The sequence below is a fragment of the Scylla paramamosain genome, chromosome 9, assembly GCF_035594125.1.
Source record: "Scylla paramamosain isolate STU-SP2022 chromosome 9, ASM3559412v1, whole genome shotgun sequence".
NCBI classification, from domain to species: domain Eukaryota; kingdom Metazoa; phylum Arthropoda; class Malacostraca; order Decapoda; family Portunidae; genus Scylla; species Scylla paramamosain.
In genome coordinates, this window is record NC_087159.1 from 24,091,388 (window position 1) to 24,113,347 (window position 21,960).

General features: G+C 45.1%; 1 protein-coding gene across 3 annotated transcripts in view; it reads left to right on the top strand.

The window, feature by feature from the left end:
• LOC135103731 (titin homolog) overlaps positions 1-21,960 on the top strand; it is a 155,193-nt gene that overhangs the window by 77,600 nt on the left and 55,633 nt on the right. For all 3 annotated transcript variants that reach the window (XM_064010393.1, XM_064010391.1, XM_064010392.1), the window contains exon 2: positions 20,928-21,112. In XM_064010393.1, coding sequence (XP_063866463.1) covers positions 20,928-21,112 — 185 coding nt within the window. The remainder of the gene's footprint in view (positions 1-20,927; positions 21,113-21,960) is intronic.

The following is a 21,960-nucleotide window of genomic DNA, read 5'->3' on the forward strand; positions in this document are numbered from 1 at the left end:
CCCTTACACTCCATTCTGTAGGAAGCAGGATGGGAGGAAAAAGTACCACGACGGTACATGTGGCGGCAGCTGGTGTTCTAACCCTACACTCTTTCCAAAGCAGCTACAGTTTCATCCCTATACGCCTCCTGGAGAAGCTGGTGCTTCAACCCTACATTCCTCCTGACGCAGCAAGGCCCTGAATCTCTACTTCCTCCTGCGGCACCTCCTTCGGCCTGGTTCCTGCTCACGCAATGGCTCACGTCACTCCTACCTACCGCCGCTACTTACGTCCCTACATCCCTTCAACGCTCCTCATCCCTATATACTCCATATCGCCGCCCATGTGTCTTTCCATGACGCTCCGCACATCTCCCTGAGCCGTCACTCCTACTCTGCGACGCTCCGGATGCTACTCCACGTCCATGCTGCTGTATCTTCCCGAGGTGTTCTTACTTCCCACGACGCACTCAGCATCTATTGATGCTCAACTGTTGCTCTACGACGCCCTCAGCAGTCATCAGCGTTGCCCCTGTTTCCCCTTGAGATGTGACTGTACCTCGGCGCCTCCTACTACTACATATCGTCGCAGCTCTACCTCACCCCTCGGGCGTCCTCTCTGTCGCGCCTCCGGCCGGCGCCCCTCACCCCTGTCTCATCACGCTCCTCGCCCACCGTCCACTCGCCGCCATGGCTCCTGCATCGTCAGCGACTTCCGAGGGTTCCCCTCCCCGCTCCTCACCGAGGCACACATTCGCTGCCCCTCGGCGGCGATGCTGAAGACTGTGCTCCTAAAGTTCGCCATCCACCTAGACCTAATGGTTTTTCGCATATTATAGAGAAGTTCGAAGGAACTTTATTCACGCTGCTAAATATCTAGAAAAGGAGATAGGAGTGCTCTCTACAAATAACAGCAAGAAGTACGGTAAAAGTGTGTGATCAGGATTAAATATTTGATCCAGGCAATGATGCTCCTCCATCTACCTTGCCCTTCTGATAGAATCTTTGAATCTATCAAGCCACACCTAACATTCAATTACTGTACAGGACGTATTTACAACCAGGACATGTACCAGCTCTCAGAAGGTGACATCCTTCAGTTATGTCCAGATAATGTTTAACGAGTGGCCAAGATTAGAGGCAATGGTAATATGATCATGCTCACATTCTATGTTTTTTTTTTCTCCCTGACCGTGTTAAGATCAGCCCTCTCTCTCTCACAGTAAAGGCTTCCATCGATCGTCCATTGCAATGTTACCGGTGTTACGAGTTTAGTGATGGGAGGAACAACTGTACAAGTCTTTCCTGTTGCGATCACTGCTCTTCCCTTGACTCGCCCCCAATTCCTGCATGCGAATCAGACCCTTATTGTTTCTTCTACAGGGAAGCTCATCCACTACGCTCTTGACAATGTAAGAGGTACTGCCTTGAGCAGGACATCCTTCAACTGGCGAATTCTCAATTCATTAGTCTTGGTAGTGCCTGGGAACTTCTTTTTAGACAGAAAGATGGTTGGGCAAATACATACGCCTCCTCCCTCCACTCTAGTTCTTCTACCTCTACCACAGGTAATAAGGCTGCAACACCTTCTCGTCTCTCTCAATCATCAACTGTTTCTTCCCGTTCGCCCTTCCAGTTACCGTCTGCAATAAGGTTTTTTGTTTTGAAAAGTATCACCTCCTCTGCATCTTCAACCAAGCCCTCCACTACATCTTCAGCAAAGCCCTCCACTACATCTTCACCAGCTACATCACAGATTCCTCGTAAAAAAAGTACACATTGCCGAAGTCCACGCCCCATGGATCCCCAAACACGAACAACTTCCAAGACTTTTAAGTCGCCATAGCCACATACTAACAATTCTCCCAAACTTCCTCCTCAGTCCTATCAGAAACGTTCCCGGGCGTCTGCTGATTTCCTAGACTCAACGGGAGTTAGAGAGATCCCTGTGGGAGCATCAGATGTCCCTGAGCCAAATGTAATCAATCGAAGTGATTCATTCAATTCTGATATGGATATAAAGGGTTTCTCTGCCAGTCATCCAAAGAAATCCTCCTCCAAGAGCGTTACCGATACGTCTTTGTCGAGGAATCCTTCTCCTACTGTCTCTTCAGGAGTTTCGGAGATTTGTGTGATGGTAGCTATCCTCACACCAGCTAAGTAAGGTTGGTAAAGGGAAGCTTCTCTCTGGGGCTCCCCTGAAAACCCCCTCAAAATAGTAAAATTCAAGATTCTGCAGTGGAATTGTCGCGGTTTGTGTGCCTCCTGGGAGGACCTCCAGGTATTGATCTCTAGGTTCTCTCCTGTTTGCATTTGTTTGCAAGAGACACAGCTCGGAGAATCTACTCACTTTAGTCCTGGATATCGTGCTTTCTTCTCCACTCCTATTCCTGATCAGGGTCACCACGGTGGCACTGCCATCTTTGTTCGTAATGATATTCTTTTTATGGACCTGCAGATTCACTCACCACTGCAGGTTGTTGCTGTTAAGGTTTTTATAAATTGTTTTTATATACTGTGCAGTCTGTATCCTTTTTTTTATTGGGAGACTTCAATGGCCGCCATCCTTTGTGGGATGATGACGCTGTCAACCCCCTTAGGTTTTTACTTCCTTTTTTTCTTATCCAGGATACAGAATTAGAGATTTTAAAGTCTGGGGATGCGACCAATTTCAATAGTCAAACCGGTACTTTTACAACAATAGCTCTCTGTCTTTGCACCTCTAATTCCTTTCTTGATTTTAACTAGATCTTAACTTGATTTTTACCAGATTTATATGGAAGCAATCACTTCCCAATTTTATTGGATACAACTGATTTTCCACCACAGTCACGTCCTCCCATGTGATGCCTGGATAAGGCGGATTGGCAGCTGTTCACGGAACTCGGCACCCCTGCTCTCTCAGTGTATGTGATAGGAAACTGTGATGAGGCTGCAACATATTTCACTGATGTCTTGCACTCTGCTGCTCTTCAGTCCGTCCCAGACATCTCTGGTCAGTTTCCTAAACGTCCTGTACCATGGTGGAGTGCAGATTGTACAGCCGCCATTCGAGAAAAGCGTGCTGCCTTTTCTCGCCTTCAGCGACATCGTGGGAACGTCCACTGCTTGGAAGCTTTTCGACAAGCACGTACCCGTGCGCGTTATACCTTAAAGATTGCTTGGCAGGAGTCTTGGAAGAGTTATGTCTCTTCCATCACAGTACGCATTTCACTCACCGAGACCTTCAACAGAATCCGCAAAATATCTGGGAAGTACTTTGCACCTCCCCCACCTGTTTTATCCCATGATGGGGGCACGGTGGCAGACCCAAAGACAGTTGCCAACCTGTTTGCTAAGCACTTTGCAAGTGTCTCTAGAAAGGATCCAACTACACCTATGGCACTTCATCGCCGACATTTGGAATCTGCTGGCGTCAATTTTGCCTCCCTTGGTAGAGAGTCTTATAATGTCCCATTTTCTCGATCTGAGCTATGCATGGCTTTGTCCCAGTGCCATGATTCATCCTCGGGTCCCGATGACATCCCATATTCCTTTTTGCGCCACATGTCAGATGAAGCTCTTACCTTTTTACTTGCCCTGTATAACTTTATTTGGAATATCGGTAATTTTTCATTTTCTTGGAGTGTGGCTGTAATTATTCTCATTCCAAAGCCTGGAAAAGATCATCAGCTAACAACCAATTATACCCCCCATTTCTTTAATTTCATGCATTTGTAAGCTGCTGGAAAAGATGGTAAATATCAGGGTTATGTGATACTTGGAGGAAGGCACTTGTCTCCTGTTCAGTATGGTTTTCGGAAAATGCGATCTACGACTGATGCTTTATTGTCTCTGGATTCCTCCATTTGTCAGGAATTTGCTAATAAGCAACACCACGTCTCAGTCTTTTTTGATTTAGAGAAAGCTTACGATACAGCCTGGTGTCATGGCATTTCACTTAGTCTTTTCGAGTTTGGTCTCCGTGGCCGACTTTCTACCTTTGTGCAACAGTTTTTATCTCATCGTTTTTTACGGGTACAGACTGGTGGCATTCTGTCAGGAGTTCGTCCACTTGAAGATGGCGTGCTGGAAGGAAGTATAGTTAGTGTCACATTTTTCGTTGTAACTACAAACAGAATCATTGGTGTACTTCTGGAAGGAGTTTATGGTAGCTTATATGTTGATGACTCAATCAAAGGCGCGGATGCCTTTGATTGAGAGAAAATTGCAGTTAGCAATTAATGTGATTTCTCATTAGGCGGCAACTCGGAGATTTCGTTTTTCAGCTTCGAAGACTGTGGCCATACATTTTTGCCGCCTTCGTGGTGTTCACCCTGACCCAGATCTACATCTATATGATCGAAGAACCTCTTCTGTGGAGGAAACTCGTTTCCTGGGACTTGTATTTGACAGACGCCTGACTTGGGTACCTCACCTTCGTTATATTAAGGCAGCATGTATGAAGGCGCTGTCACTCATGGGGGTCTTGGCTCATACCTCTTGGGGAGCTGATAAACAAACCCTCCTTCTCTTGCACGGAACTCTTATTATTTCAAAGTTGGAATATGGTTGTAAGATTTATTCCTCTGCTATTGAGGCTCGACTTCATGCGTTGGACTCGGTGCACCACAAGCGGTGTTCGCTTGTCAACTGGTGCATTCCGCTTATTCCCAATCCCTAGCTTGCTGGTGGATGCTGGTGTTCTTCCACGTTGCCGATCTATATTACTGAGGTACTGGTATGGTGTTCAACGTCTTCCCGACTCTGTTCCTTGTGTGGCCATCTCCCGTGATTCATGTTCCCGTTTATGTCTCACCCGAGTTTGCTGAAACTTTTTTGGTATTGAGGTTACATCTACTGTGGTGACATTAAATGTACCCTCTGTTTCTTTAAATCCCTGTATATATCCTAGAGTTGGTTACTGGCAATTCCCAGATATTTCCGTTTGCAGCCATGTTATCCCTAATAAGAGCTTACTACCGGATTATAAGTCCCGTGCATTGTTCTTGGAACACTACTTCATACATTCGACTCCAACACTATTTTTACGGATGGATGGGATTGGATTTGGTGTCTTTCCTTCATTTTGTTGAGGCGGTAGCCTCCCATGTGTTGCCTCTGTTTTTACTACAGAAATATCTGCCATTATTTTAGCTTTAAGAATTATTTATACGTTTCCCACCTCATCTTTTACAACTTTTGTTATTCTTCCTGCTATTCAACATTTTAGCCCTTCTTCCCTTCACCCACTTGTTTTATCGATTCTTGAGTGGCTACACCTTTTACAGCATAGAAGCTATCACATCGTATTTTGCTGGGTCCCTGCATATGTTGGAGTTCAGGGGAATGAGAAGGTCGATGGAATGGGTAAAGAGGAGACAATTCGGATTGCTCCTTCCAACCCAGTTCCCTTTCATGACTTATAATCCAGTATAAGGGTGGTAGTTCTTGCCAGTTGGCAGGGAAGGTGGGAGGATTTGCTTGCCACCACTAAGATGGGTGAGATAACTTCTGTAACTTTCTGTCCAAGGATGTATGTACATGTACAGGAGAGCCACTCAGAGACTGCACTGGCCCGTCTCTAAACGGGTCACACGTATCTCACTCGTGGTTACCTTATGTCCCGAGAAACCCAACGGTTTTGTGATGACTGCTTAATTCCCCTTACAGTGCGACACTTTCTAGTGGAGTATCCCAGTCTGATTGAGCTGCGGGGTTGATATCTTTTCTGTTGCCGCGATGAGGATGGGATTTTGCAAGTGTTGCTGATACTCGGAGAGAGGGCTCTCTCCCTGGGACAAGAGGTCCTTAATTTTGTGGAGAAGGCTAGTCTTCTGATCAAACTATATAGATTACTTTTTAACTGTTCTTATTTTATTCTATCAGTAATATAGTATTGTGCAGAACCTTATCTTTGCACCGGGAGAATATGGCGGCAAGTGAGGAAGACATAACGAACAATGCCAGGTCTTGGGGCCTGGGTCAGTGGGGTCAGTGTCTTTGGCACGTAACGAACAACACCAGATATCTGGGTCAGTGGGGTCAGTGGCCTGCCTACGAAACGAACAACGCCAGACACAGTGGTTTGGGTCAGTGGAGTCATTATTCCCTCACTTTAAATCAAACTAAATAGTTAAAACATTAATATGCCAACCCTCTCATTTTTAGCAATATTATTTTTTATGGTTCTTCTCATGTCCTTTTTTATGTTTACTTTTTAGTGATCTTTTAACACTTTTACCATACTTATAATTTAGTTTTTAATATCAATGTTTTAAAGTTTGATGCTTTTAAAGTTTTGTAGCAGCACCTTATGACCGTGATGTTGCGGCGCCATAAGCTAAATCAATCAATCAGTCAATAGTCCCTGACCTCAATCCCGATTCCGTTCTCGTGATGGCCACTCTTATGTTATACGTCCAACGTACGCCTCGTCCTTCATTGCTTCTTATGCATATATTTTGCATGTTTTATTGTCTATTGTCTGTTTCTCATTATGTGTATATGTATTTGTCTCATTTATATTATGCTTTCCTTTTTTTTTTCTCTTTCATTCCACTGCCACATTTTTGTATATACTACACCAACACTGGTAGGTACATAGAACTTAGTTTTTGCAGTGTATAATTTTAGGACGGCTGAAGACAGCCGTCGGTTTGCGTGGCTGAGCATTATGTACTAATATAACTACTACTACTACTACTACCACCACCACTACTACTACTACTACTACTACTACTACTACTACTACTACTACTACTACTACTACTACTACTACTAACTGTGTCCCTTGAGAAAACACCTGTGGTGACAGCCCGCACCTCACCGCACCTGTACATTCCTTTCCCTTTCCTTCCCCACGTGAACCTATGATTAGTAGCTGATAAATACGGACTGAGCTCTACATCGAGAGGGCAATTCATGGCAAGACTCTGGAGAGAGAACACATTGTATTATTCATCTATACATCAAATAAACGACCAACTCTGCGAGATGTGACTCCTTCACCCTCTTACACTCCATCCTGTAAGAGGGAGGAGGGGAGGAGAAAGTACCACGACGGTACATCAGTTTGGGCTTATTTTAGCGACCAGGAATGTATTGGTGAGGTGGTGATCTACCGTTAATGCTCACCCAAACCGTTCTTGTTCTCTCTCTCTCTCTCTCTCTCTCTCTCTCTCTCTCTCTCTCTCTCTCTCTCTCTCTCTCTCTCTCTCTCTCTCTCTCTCTCTCTCCTGACTTCTGACCGGCCTCTCTTGGATTCAGTCAACCAGTCACCAACCACTTTCAATCAGTCATAAGCCACTGTGAAACAATGCCCTTCCTCTCACTCGTGCAGGAAGAGCAAGCTTCGCCACTATACAAGAGACAAAATACAGTGAACCATCAGTTTATTGCGGTTCAGTTTTCACCGGTTCACTTTTTCGCGTTTTTTTTTTTTTTTCAATGGAACCTAATTATTTTTACAATGCTGAAAATCCCACTTTATCGCGGAAGAATCGGCTTTTACATTTGATAAAATACAAGCTAAATCGTGGCGTGGGTTAAAGAAATACCCAGATGAGTGTTTAGGTTCACTTGTGTATTTGGCAACACTGCTGATAAGGTGGTTGCCAAGCGAAGGCAACGACACGGTTCACACCAACCTGTCACCATCAACAGTCAACTGTTGGCAGGCGGTGTGGGCAGCAGCTGGTGTTGGTTGGTCAGTCTTGCAAGCAGTAATGTTCGTTGCCAATCTCACATTGTTTGTGGGTTGGTATACTTGGATTGGTGGCGGTTTGGCGTGTTCGTGTGAGTGCTGTTCTTCCAGGAGTAAAAATATAGTGCAGCCTACTCAGTGGGCGGGGTCCCCCCTTCGTCGCTTTGGCGCTTTAAACTCTTCGTCTCATCTTTCTTCTCTTCTTCTTTCTCTCTCCCTACTCTTCATTCTTCTATCTCGCTGCGCGCAGCACGCTTTCTCCCAACAGAAAAATTTCGAAATTTACACACAACTTACAAAATTTTCAAGACAACAAATCCATAACTGCACTTCACATCATGCTCAAACAGGGCCGCGCACAAATTACAAAACAGAGGCTACTACGATACTAACATCAACAATTATCATAGCAACAGGGCTCCATTTTGTCCCTCAATGCTCAAACTGCCGCTTCTTTCTCCTACTCTGACTCTTCCCTCGATGTCTGTCTCCGGCTTTCAGTCAGGACCTGTGATCTCCTCGGCTACACTGATGTGAAGATTTTCTCTTGCAGGGAGTCGTATCTGTATCTCTTTTCCTCGAGCAGCTACGGCTGCTCCAACTTCTCTTGTAACCATTATATTTTCTCCTCCGTCTCCGTCGTCTTTTGTGTCCTATGCCTTCGCTACTTCTCCACCGTCTCTCACCTCTCTTGCTCTCTTTACTGCCCATCCTATTCCTTCTGTATTTTCTCCTCTTTATACAAGCAAACAGCGAGCCCATCAGGGGTCGTAGCCTCCTGGTGTATCATCATGGTGTAATACTCCCCCCCACTGTGTGCCACTCGAAAGCTAATGGTTATTATTTATTTATTTATTTTTTTTATTTTTCTAACTAGTTGGTGAGGAAATATCTTCCCTCGCTGATATAATTATGGTCTTTATTTTTCTTTCACTTGTGGTAGCGTTAATACTAATTCATACGTCATTCATAGTACATCAGGTAGCATAAAGAATTCATTCCCTACTCCTTGTCTCTTCGAGAAAGACGGCAACCATCACCACATACTACTCTTCTCGGGCCCAGCCCTTGACAATCAACAGCAACTTGGCCTAACGAAGTCTCCAGCAACATTGCGGGTGCTTTATGAGCGACAAGCAACGAACTCTCACTGGCAGCCCCATTCAGTACTGCCTCCCGACGCTGCGCCGTAACGCTCGCGTCAACTACATCATTACATCTCTACCAGTAAGGAGTAATCGGGCTAGCAGCATCACTCACAATCCCCACACTAGGAGAAACAACACCGGCCATACCCCGAGGGAGAGGGGCCCCAGACATGAGGTACTCAGGCTTGCCAACCCGACCAACACGGCTACAGTTAAACGTGGCCACCCCCAGCCATCAAAACCGCGACAAACGCTCCGAGTCATCCCAACTTCAAAACAGCTAAACACCAGGCAGCTACGTGCTATCTCCACCCGTGCCTTCTTAACTGCGGATGGCACAACAAACTGTAGCTCCAAACCTCCCTCCTCCTCCCTCTGCCGGCTAGACAAAATATTGCTATTCTCGGCAAACACTGCCCGACCCTCTGCTTCCTTGCTATCCACTCCTGCTTTGGCAAGTAGTGGGACAACACATCCCTGAGGAACAGAACCCTCCTTGGGTAGACTGACAGCTGTAGCAGCAACTATCAACACGGGTTCTCGGCAGGGCCCGTATACATAAAAATCCCTAAAAGACTTTTAAATTTACTCCCAGCTAAAAGTAAATGCTAAAAGTGTATACAAGAAACTATAAAAAAAGTTTTCTTAAGTCACTTTTAGCTAGGAGTAAAAGTAAAATCTAAATTCGCTATATGTGCTATGTTTAGTGCTTAAGAAAGACCCCTAACCATTATGTTTTTGCATTTGAATATAAAAAAAATATATATATACAAAAGTATTTAATGTTAATTTATATTTCACTTTTTTCTTTCTTTTTTTATAAAAATGAATCGGAGTAATGACATGCGAGTATTTTATGAGTTTAATTATGTGCATGAGGCGAGTTCAGACTCGAACCCGTCCCGGAGATGTCAACACAACAATGATGGGGGCAGCTTGGCCAAGCCAAGGAAAGAGAGAAGCAGCTCTGTCAGGCTAACTGGATGACATACTAGTCTCTGCTTAATGTAAAATTATATTAAAAATTCTGCTTATCCCTGCGAGCAACTGTGGGGTTGGTGAAGATAGACTGAAGGCAATTAGCTTTATAAAATTCCGCTAGCTCCTTACAAACAGCTGAGAGATGACTTTGTTAAGTTGGGTTGAATTCAGAAGGGTTTGTTAAACTATACTTACTCTCAGTAAGGCACTATGAGGGGTCTGGGTAAGGTTATTAAGTTGAATGCGCAAAAATAAATTAAATTCCAGTTTCTTGGATTATGTGGTGATGGGTTAAGATAGTTTGACACAGACACACACACACACACACACACACACACACACACACACACACACACACACACACACACACACACACACACACACACACACACACACACACACACACACACACACACACACACACACACACACACACACACACACAATTCAAAATGGATTTTGTGTCATGAGCTACAATTGCATTCTACAGTTAGCATTATTTCATGCCTTATTTACATATTCTCCCTCTTACTCTCTGGATGCAGTAATCCTTACATGTGTGACAGTAAGGAATCCTGCTGTTTATATAACGTGTTTGTCTCACAATATCCATCAGAGAGAGAGAGAGAGAGAGAGAGAGAGAGAGAGAGAGAGAGAGAGAGAGAGAGAGAGAGAGAGAGAGAGAGAATAAATCTGAAGATGCCGTGTTGTGCGTGAGCCTCAAGGGCTTTGGCTGATGGTTGGCTGCGTTGTACCTAAGTTATGGCCTTTAATCTTACTTCCTACAGTGCATTTATCACAAGTTCTATCACATACAGAATGTCATCAAGGGCAAGCAGAACTCTCTCGATCAGCTGAGCATCACTATACTCTCGTAGGACGCCTCTCCTTTGCCGAAAATTGAGGTGTTGGGCTGTCATCCTGCTGCCTAAAAGTAATTTTAGCGGCTTAGCAATACCCTTCACCACTCCTAGCCGATAAGTCTTTTAGGTCTTAAAAGTGATTATGTACTAGTTTTAAGGAGCTTCAGCAATAAAAGTAAAACTGGTCACTAAAAATACTTTTAGCCTGTTAAAAATGTTTATGTATACAGGCCTAGGGCAGGAGCCTGCTCCCAGCCTCCGGTACACTCCGAAAGGGAAAAAACTCCCACCTCTCCACCAAAGTTAGGAGTCTCCCTGCCCTTGGCAGTGACCCCTAACATACTAGACACACCATACTGGGGCGCGGAATGAGTACCGGTGGCCCCCAGTCTTCACTCTAGGTGACAACTACGTCTGAGCGTCACCTCAGAAAGACTCCGCAGGGTGAGACAAGCCATCAAACAAACGATTCAAACCCAACACTCCAGCCTTATCCTCGGCAATGCTTTCATCAAAGTCATGTGCCGTCTGCGGTAGCTCTGCGACTGTTCAGTCAGCCCCATCATACTGACTCAAGGACAAGTCTAACTCTGACTAGCCCAAAGCCTTGTCAGCAGTGAGACTGGGCACTCTGCCCCCACTGCGGTTCAGTACAAACACTCCACCCCTCTAGTGGTGGCCTTGCCTTATTGCAGTTGATCCCAGGGGTCACAGAATCCGCGAGCGCCCGACGCCTGGGCACTCGCCTCGCCTTAGGACGAGTAACAACAAAAACGAGTCAAGAACATCATCTACTCCACATCTGGGACCTGGTCTGCGGATGGGTACTGTACCCAAACTCTCCCACTTGCCAGTTCATTTCCTTGTAGGAAACCTACACCTAACACAGGCAGGTCTTCCACTTGTGCCACACGCCCCTCTGCGGTCATTAACGGGCACACAAGCATCATCTCCACCGTAGTGAAGTTCTATGGCGCCAATTCCTCGGCATCATACAGGCTTGTCGGAGACAACTTGCCTCCTTGTGACATTCCTGCACAGCGACTGCTGTGAGGCTGTATCTTTCAAAACTGTAACGAGGTATTCACCCCCATCAATCTCGACCGTGCCCTTACGCAAAAATGGACGACACCAATCCAAAACAGACTTCACGGCAGATGGTGAGGTATCATCAAACGAAGGGGCAGTACTCCCTGCCTTTCCACCCTCACAACCAAACACTGGACGGACCTCATCACTCCCCTGGTCCCGGTCATGAGACATACCCAAAGCTACCAGCCTCTAGGGGGGGTCCTGGAAGCCATGGCTGTCACTAACTTGAGACAGTTAAATTTAAAGTGCACAACATTCTTTCAATAATGACACAGGCCTGGAACTATATCTGGTAGTGCTATTCTGCATGCTCCCAGTCTGTCTCTGACAAGGGCTAGGTGGAGACTTGTTACCAATAGGGTTTACTCGCCCAGGCTTGTTAATAAAGCCACTGCTAGACTATAATATGACTTCTCAACAAACCGGCGCCTTCGCTCCCCAAGACAAACCGTCACCGGACCCCTTCAGACGTCCCACCAATCCACCGTGGCACAGGCCGGTGCGCCAACACATGGTCATCTGCCCACATAGTTGCCTCCTTTAGGCTTTTAAAGCTTTTTTTTTTTTTTCTCGGAGCAGCAAACTACTCCATTACCATGAGTTCCTTCAACTCACGGTAAGAAGAGGCCTGCTCGCTAGCAATCCACTTCTCAAAAGTCTCCTCAAGATAAGAGTCACTGGGACTTTTCGTCCCTCCACGGAATTGCAATCTATAAGTCTCGGGCTGTAGCTCCTAGGCTCTCAGAATGTCAGCCTCACATTCCTCATAATTCTCTAAATCCTCCACTGACATTCTGTCATAAACTTCTTATGTCTTGCCCTTCTATATATTAGCCACCAGGCCAACCCATCTCTCCTAAGGCCAATCAAATTCTGAGGCCTTCTTTTCAAATCTCCTCAGTCATTCTGTTACTTTCTTTTCATCATACTCAGGTATTAACTTTAAACTTTTCACCATCTGGCTGTCTACTGTGTCTTCCTTTACTCCTTCTCCTCTCCTCACACCATGAGGTGAATTAACCTCAATCTGAGTCTTCTCCAACTCAGATATTATATTCTTTTTAGCTTCTTCCTTCTCTCTTTCTCTCTGCTTCGGGTGTCTTAATTTTTTTCTTATACATCCCTGCATTCTCCTTCTCCACCTCATGCCTCCTGGCTTCTCTAGCCTTCTCAGCCTTCAATCTCCTTTCCTCTGCTTCAGCTTCCATCTGAAGCCTTCTCATCTTTCTTCCTTTTCTCACTCCGTGTCTTCTTCTCATCAAGTGCTACTGACTTGCTTTTGTGTTCAAAGTAATATGTCATTTACTATTGACAGTGAAGGAATGGTTTTCATGTACTCAAAGCAAATACTTTGTATGTTAGTAAAGAAACAATGAAGCACTGTAAAATTTACGTTTTCCACTAAACAGTAGCAAGCCAAGCGTTAATCCCCTGACGTGCTCCACCTAGAGGGAGGGGTTTGTACCTCTAACAATCGTGAACAGAGTATAGTAGTAGTAGTAGTAGTAGTAGTAGTAGTAGTAGTAGTAATAGCAACAGCAGCAGCGTGTTGGTTGATTGGTTGCGTGTCTGGGGTGGGATGGACTATTGGGGGAGGTCGTAGCTTCGTCGTTGACAAACTTTCGAATCATGAGGGGCCACTTTTTCAAACGAGTGGCCTCCATGGGACGAGGTACCTCCTTCACAGCGGCCAGCGCTCGCCCCCCTCGTAACCCCGGTAACCGGTCTTGCTTGGCGCCTGGAGCCATTTAAATTTTAAAATAACTCCACGGGTATATATAAATATCCTCTGGTCGACCAGGCCCTCGAGACGTCACCCTCTGGTCGCGATGGTGATGTGCAGGCAGGAGCTTGTACTCCCCTTGCTGTTGCTTCCCATGGTGAACGACCCCTCTGGTCAATTGTTCAGTCTTGTCTTGACACTCTCATGATTATCAATGTCTGCGCCTTTATTTCCTATCGTGCTATCCACTCGGTCTTCAAGCCTTTTGGAACGGTTCTCCGTATTCGTCTGAAATACGATGGTGATTCTCTAATCTGATGTTGCTGCCAAAGCTGCTCTTGAGGCAATAAATTTTCTGCATCTCGGAGACAACACCTTAACTGCTGAGATCGTTCGCTTAAACAATGTAGCTGACAGCGAGAATTATTACTGTCCTAATGTCTTTGATGATGCTGAAAAATGTGCTCCTAAACTTCACCATCCACCTACACCTTAATGGTTTGTCGCATATTATAGAGAAGGTCGAAGGAACATTATTCACGCTGCTAGATATCTAGAAAAAGAGATAGGAGTGCTCCCTACAAATGACAGCAAGAAGTACGTACGGTAAAGGTGTGTTGATCCTGGCTAGAGATTTGATGCAGGCGATGATGCTCCTCCATCTACCCTGCCCTTCTGATGGGGTCTTTGAATCCATCAACCCACACCCAACATTCAATTACTGTAAAGTAGCGTGTTAAGATCGATCCACTTTCTCTCCCAGTAAAGGCCTTCATCGATCGTCCATTGCAATGTTACTGGTGTTACGAGTTTGGTCATGAGAGGAACAAATGAACAAATAGTCCTCGGTGCGGTCACTGCTCTGCCTTTGACTCACACCCTATTCCTGATTCCAAATCAATACCTTATTGCTTTTTTCTGCAGGGAACTTAATCCACTACGTTATCGACAATATAGGAGGTACGTCTTGAGTAGGACATCCTTCAATTGGCTAATTCTCAATTCATTAGTCAAGGCAGTGCCAGGCTGGAACTTCTTTCTAAAAAGAATGATGGTGGGTCAAAAACATATGCCCCCTCACTCCAGTGAAGTTCTTCTACCTCTACCACAGGTAATAAGGCTATAGCAACATCCTGACTTTCTCATCCATCAATCAATCAATCCTGTTCTTGTAAGAATATCACTCCTTCAATTACCGTCTGCAAAAGTTTTCTGTTTTGGAAAGTGTCACCTCCTCTGCATCCTCAGCTAAGCCCTCCACTTCATCTTCAGAAAAGCATTCCACTGCATCTTCACCAGCTACCTTGACAGGGTCCTCATACAGAAGTTCATATTGTAGAAGTCCACGCCCCCATGGATTCCCAGCCACGAACGACTCTCAAGACTTTTAAGCCTCCACAGATACATACTAACAACTTTCCCACGCTTCCACCTCAGTCCCATCAGAAACGTTCCCGGGGAGGTCTGCTGAGTCCCTAGACTTGACTGACGGATGTCGAGAAAGATTTCTTTGGGAACGTCAGATGATGTTATTAATCAAAATTATTGCTCCACATCCGAAATGGACATGGAGGATTTCTCTGCCTATTTTCACAATCAGTCCTCCTCCAGGAATGATACCAATTCGTCTAGGCCGAGAAATCCTTCTCTTGTCTTTTCAGGAGTTTCAGAGACTCATGTGCAGGTAGCTATCCCCACACCAGTTACTCATTCTTAGAGTTCTGCGCCTACAAGCAAGGTCCAAATAAACCTTGTTGCTCGAATAAGGTACCTAGTCAGATTGACAAAGGGAAGCCTGTCTTTGGGCTTCCCTGAAATTCCCCTCAAAATAGTAATATTCAAGATTCTGCACTGCAGTTGTCATGGTTTGCGTGCCCTCCTGGGAGGAACTCCTGGTATTGATCTCTAGATTTTCTCCCGTTTGTATTTGTTTTGGAAGAGACTATGCTCGGAGAATTCACTCACTTTACCCTTTGGGTATTGTGCTTTTTCTCCACTCTATTTTCTGGTTAGGGCCTCCCTGTTCCCTGGTGGAATGCAGATTGTACAGCTGCCATTCGTGAAAAGTGTGCTGCCTTTTCTCGCTTTCGACGACATGATGGGGACATCCACTGCTTGGAGACTTTTCGACAAACGCATGCCGTGTGCGTCACACCTTAAAGAGGACTTGGCAGTGATGGGAGGATGGTGGCGGCAGACCCGAAGAGTGTTGACGATCTATTTGCTAAGCACTTTGCTGGTGTCTCCGGAGAGGATCCAACTGCACCTATGGCACTTCATCGTGGACACTTGGAATCTACTGGCGTGAATTTTGCCTCTCCTGGTGGAGAGTCTTATAATGTCCCATTTTCTTTGAGCTACGCATGGCTTTGTCCCAGTGCTATGATTCATCCCCATGCCCCGATGACATCCGATATTCCTTTTTGCGCCACATGTTCGATGAAGCTTTTACCTTTTTATTTGATCTCTATAATTTTATTTGGAACACCGGTGATTTTCCATCTTCTTGGGATGTTGCTGTAATTACCTCCAATTTCCTTAACCTCATGTATTTGTAAGTTGCTGGAAAAGATGGTAAATGGTAGCAGTGGTAAAAAATTGGTGGATAAGTGTCTTGAAACCTCCCTCTTGAAGGAATTCAAGTCATAGGAAGGTGGAAATACAGAAACAGGCAGGGAGTTCCAGAGTTTACCAGAGAAAGGGATGAATGATTGAGAATACTGGTTAACTCTTGCGTTAGAGAGGTGGACAGAATATTGGTGAGAGAAAGAAGAAAGTCTTGTGCAGCAAGGCCGCGGGAGGAGGGGAAGCATGCAGTTAGCAAGATCAGAAAAGCAGTTAGCATGAAAACAGCGGTAGAAGACAGCTAGAGATGCAACATTGCGGCGGTGAGAGAGAGGCTGAAGACAGTCAGTTAGAAGAGAGGAGTTGATGAAACGAAAAGCTTTTGATTCCACCCTGTCTAAAAGAGCAGTATGAGTGGAACACCCCCAGACATGTGAAGCATACTCCATACATGGACGGATAAGGCCCTTGTACAGAGTTAACAGCTGGAGTGGTGAGAAAAACTGGCGGAGACGTCTCAGAACACCTAACTTCATAGAAGCTGTTTTAGCTAGAGATGAGATGTGAAGTTTCCAGTTCAGACTATAAGTAAAGGACAGACCGAGGATGTTCAGTGTAGAAGAGAGGGACAATTGAGTGTCATTGAAGAAGAGGGGGGTACTTGTCTGGAAGATTGTGTCGAGTTGATAGATGGAGGAATAGAGTTTTTGAGGCATTGATGAATACCAAGTTTGCTCTGCCCCAATCAGAAATTTTAGAAAGATCAGAAGTCAAGCGTTCTGTGGCTTCCCTGCGTGAAATGTTTACCTCCTGAAGAGTTGGACGTCTATGAAAAGATGTGGAAAAGTGCAGGGTGGTATCATCAGCGTAGGAGTAGATAGGACAAGAGTTTAGAAGACAAGGTTTAGAAGATCATTAATGAATGGATAGAAGCCGTAGGAGGGTAATTTGGAAATCAAAGCTTTGTGTCAGACTCTATCAAAAGCTATTGATATGTTCAAGGCAACAGCAAAAGTTTCACCGAAATTTCTAAAAGAGGATGACCAAGACTCAGTAAGGAAAGCCAGAAGATCACCAGTAGAGCGGCTTTGACGGAACCCATACTGGCGATCAGATAGAAGGTTGTGGAGTGATAGATGTTTAAGAATCTTCCTGTTGAGGATAGATTCAAAAACTTAAGATAGGCAGGAAATTAAAGCAATAGGACGGTAGATTCAGGGATTAGAACGGTCACCCTTTTTTAGGAACAGGCTGAATGTAGGCAAACTTCCAGCAAGAAGGAAAGGTAGATGTTGACAGACAGAGCTGAAAGAGTTTGACTAGGCAAGGTGCAAGCACGGAGGCACAGTTTTGGAGAACAATAGGAGGGAACCCATCAGGTTCATGAGCCTTCCGAGGGTTTAGGCCAGCAAGAGCATGGAAAACATCACTGCGAAGAATTTTAATAGGTAGCATGAAGTAGTCAGAGGGTGGAGGAGAGGGAGGAACAAGCCCAGAATCGTCCAAGGTAGAGTTTTTAGCAAAGGTTTGAGCGAAGAGTTCAGCTTTAGAAATAGATGTGATAGCAGTGGTGCCATCTGGTTGAAATAAAGGAGGGAAAGAAGAAGCAAAGTTATTTTAGATATTTTTGGCTAGATGCCAGAGGTCACGAGGGGAGTTAGATCTTGAAAGGTTGTGACACTTTTTATTAATGAGGGAGTTTTTGGCTAGTTGGAGAACAGACTTGGCATGGTTCTGGACAGAAATATAAAGTGCATGAGATTCTGGTGATGGAAGGCTTAAGTACCTTTTGTGGGCCACCTCTCTATCATGTATAGCACGAGAACAAGCTGTGTTAAACCAAGGTTTAGAAGGTTTAGGTCGAGAAAAAGAGTGAGGAATGTACTCCTCCATGCCAGATACTATCACCTCTGTTATGCGCTCAGCACACAAAGACGGGTCTCTGACACGGAAGCAGTAGTCATTCCAAGGAAAATCAGCAAAATACCTCCTCAGGTCCCTCCAACTAGCAGAAGCAAAACGCCAGAGGCACCTTCGCTTAGGGGGATCCTGAAGAGGGATTGGAGCGATAGGACAAGATACATATATGAGCTTGTGATCGAAGGGGCCCAATGGAGAAGAAAAGATGGCAGCATAAGCAGAAGGATTAGAGGTCAGGAAAAGGTCAAGAATGTTGGGCATATCTCCAAGACGGTCAGGAATACGAGTAGGGTGTTGCACCAATTGCTCTAGGTCGTGGAGGATAGCAAAGTTGAAGGCTAGTTCATCAGGATGGTCAGTGAAGGGAGAGGAAAGCCAAAGCTGGTGGTGAACATTGAAGTCTCCAAGAATGGAGATCTCTTCAAAAGGGAGGATGGTCAGAATGTGCTCCACTTTGGAAGTTAAGTAGTCAAAGAATTTCTTATAGTCAGAGGAGTTAGATGAGAGGTATACAGCACATATCAATTTAGTTTGAGAGTGACTCTGTAGTCGTAGCCAGATGGTGGAAAACTCGGAAGATTCAAGAGCGTGGGCACGAGAGCAGGTTAAGTTATTGCGCTCATAAATGCAACATCCAGCTTTGGATCGAAAATGAGGATAGAGAAAGTAGAAGGGAACAGAAAAGGGACTACTGTCAGTTGCCTCAAACACCTGAGTTTCAGTGAGGAAAGGAAGATGAGGTTTAAAAGAGGAGAGGTGGTGTTCTACAAATTGAAAATTAGATCTTAGACGGCGAATGTCCATGTTAATGATGTTAATAATGTTAATGATGAAAAAGTTGAGGGGGGTGTCAAGATACTTAGGGTCGTCGACAGAAAGGCAGTCCGACCTGGGGACATTCATGGTCCCCTCCCCAGAAGGGGACTCCGAGGCTGGTGTAGGAGTCGCCATGATAATTTTGAAAATTTTGTGAGAAGGGTGTGTGTGTTATTAGGTGCTTGTAGTTTTGTGTGGAGGAAGAGAGTTGTCTTTAGAGGGCAGGCTATGACTGTCCCCTTGTGTTGTGAGACACAAAGGGAAACGTTCAGTGAGGTCACAGCTGGGTTTAATGATAGGTTCACAGCACTCCCTGAACAGTGCTTTAGACCTCACTGGGAGTAATTATCGTTTCGGCAGGTATCTACTGTCTCCTCCTGTTTGCTGTTACGGATCGGGGCGTTCTGTCTGAAGCACGCCCACTTGAAAAGGGTGTGCCCCAAGGAAGTATACCGAGTGTCATATTGTTTGTTGTTGCAATAAAAATATTATTCGTGTACTTCCACAGGGAGTCCGTAGATGTTTATATGTAGAAGACTTGTCAGTTTCCTTTTCATCGGCACGAGTGCCACTAATTGAAAGAAAGTTGCAATTTGCAATTAATAGGATTTCCCGTTGGACTGAGATGCGGGGTTTTCGCTTCTCAGTTTCGAAAACTGTTGCTATTGATTTTTGCCGTCTCCTTGGCGTTCACTCTGACCCAGACCTGTATTTATATCATAGAAGAATTTCATGTGTGGAGGAAACTCGCTTTCTGGGTCTTATGCTTGACATACAGCTGACCTGAGTGCCCCATTTTTAAATATATGAAAACCACATGTATGAAGGCCTTATCACTCTTGGGGTGCGGACAGGCAAACACTCCTCTTTTTACACTAGACCCTTATTCTATCTAAATTGGAATATGGTTGTGAAATTTATTCTTCTGCCACAGAGGGTCAGCTTCGCATGTTGGAACCAGAGCACCATGCTGGTGTTCGTTTGGCAACCGGTGCGTTCAGATCATCCCCAATTCCTATCCTGGTGGTGGATGCTGTGTCCCGCCATTGGACTTACATCGCCAGTCTCAAGTAATGAGGTGTTGGTATTGAATCCACCGCCTTTCTGAGTCTGTCACTTATACAACAGTTTCTCATGATGCACGTTCTCCCTTATATATAATTTTCCTAAGTCTTTTGGATATCGGGTCAGGTCTGCCAAGACTGAGTTTGATGTACCCTCCCATCTCCGTTTGCCCCCATCGCCTTTCAAAGGTCGGGTACTGGCAGTTTTCGCGAGTATCGATCTGCCCTCCTGTTGTTTAAAATAAAAACTTATTACCACAGTACGAATCTCGAGCTTTATTTTTGGAACACTGGCTCTGTCCCTGTCTACACAGATGGTTCAAAGTCTGATGTAGGAGTGAGATATAGTGTTATATTCCCTTCCTTCTATCAGGGCGGTAGCCTTCCGAGAATTGCTTCTGTTTTTACGGCAGAGTTATCTGTCATTATTCTTGCCCTAAAAATAATTTTTACCTTACCGGTTTCAAGCTATAGTATTTTCAGTGACTCCCATAGTGCGTTGTCTGCCCTGGAGCATTTTACTTCCTCTCTCTCCCTCCCCGAATTTTATCTAATTTAGAGTGGATTCACCTGCTTCAGCGCAAAGGATATCACATAACATTTTGTATGGTACCCACATATGTGGTGGGAGTTCATGGGAATGAGAAGGCCGATAGGCTGGCTAAAGAGACAGCAACTCGGGTTGCTCCTTCCACCCTCATTCCCTTCCATGATTTATAATCCAGTATAAGGGTGGAAGTTCTTGCCAGTTGGCAGGGTGGGAAGATGTGGTTGCCACCACTTGTCTTTCAGTATTTGTGTTTTTCTCCAGTCTTCTGGATATGTGTAAAATAAAATAAATAAATAGAAAAATAGTGGTAGTAATAGTAGTAGCAGTGGCAACACATAAATTTCAGTGTTTCTTGGTGCTCATGGTGAAGTCTGCATGAAAAATAATAATCTATACCACACAAGCTAGATGAATGGCCAAGAGATTTCAGATTCACCTCATATCCCCCGTCGCGGGAAAATTTGCCACAGAATCATCGTTTCTTTATTTCCTCATTTCCTTGGATTTCATTTTTCCTATAGCCATTACTTTCTTTCCCTCAGGATCACCGACGCAGACGACGACTACACGGTGACAGCAGACCAACGCGCAGCGCTCATGGAGCTGGAGTCGCTTACCTGGAACTACCCAACGCCTCAACAGGCACGGGGGTGCACCTCATCTCTCTCCCACGGCACCAGTGATGTCACAGATGAATCCGACGACGACGATGATGATGAATCGTACTGTAAGTACAAATATACGAAATCATTTGTCTTTTGTCGCAAGAAAAGATTTGTATGAAATAGCCATTTAGTATACTTAGTATATGAGGAAATGAAGAAACGATGATTCTGTGGTCATTTAGTATACTTAAAGTGAACTTATAAGTTCACAGCACACCCTGAACAGTGCTTTACTCCCAGTGAGGCCTAAAACACTGTTCAGGGGGTGCTGTGAGCTTATTATTAAACCTAGCTGTGACCTCACTGAACGTTTTCCTCTATGTCTCACAACACAAGGGGACAGTCAGAGCCTGCCCTCTAAAGACAACTCTCTTCCTCCACACAAAACTACAAGCACCTAATAACACACACACCCTTCTCTCAAAAATTTCAAAATTATCATGGCGACTCCTACACCAGCCTCGGAGTTCCCATCTGGGAAGGGGACCATAAATGTCCCCAGATCGGACTGCCTTTCTGTCGATGACCCTAAGTGTCTTGACACCCCCCCTCAACTAGCCTTCAACTTTGCAACTCTCCATGACCTAGAGCAATTGGTACAACACCCTACTCGTATTCCTGACCGTCTTGGAGATACGCCCAACATTCTTGACCTTTTCCTGACCTCTAATCCTTCTGCTTATGCTGTCACAATTTCTTCTCCATTGGGCTCCTGCGATCACAATCTCATATCTGTATCTTGTCCTATTGCTCCAATCCCTCCTCAGGATCCCCCTAAGCGAAGGTGCCTCTGGCGTTTTGCCTCTGCTAGTTGGGAGGACATGACGAGATATTTTGCTGATTTTCCTTGGAATGACTACTGCTTCCGTGTCAGAGACCCGTCTTTGTGTGCTGAGCGCATAACAGAGGG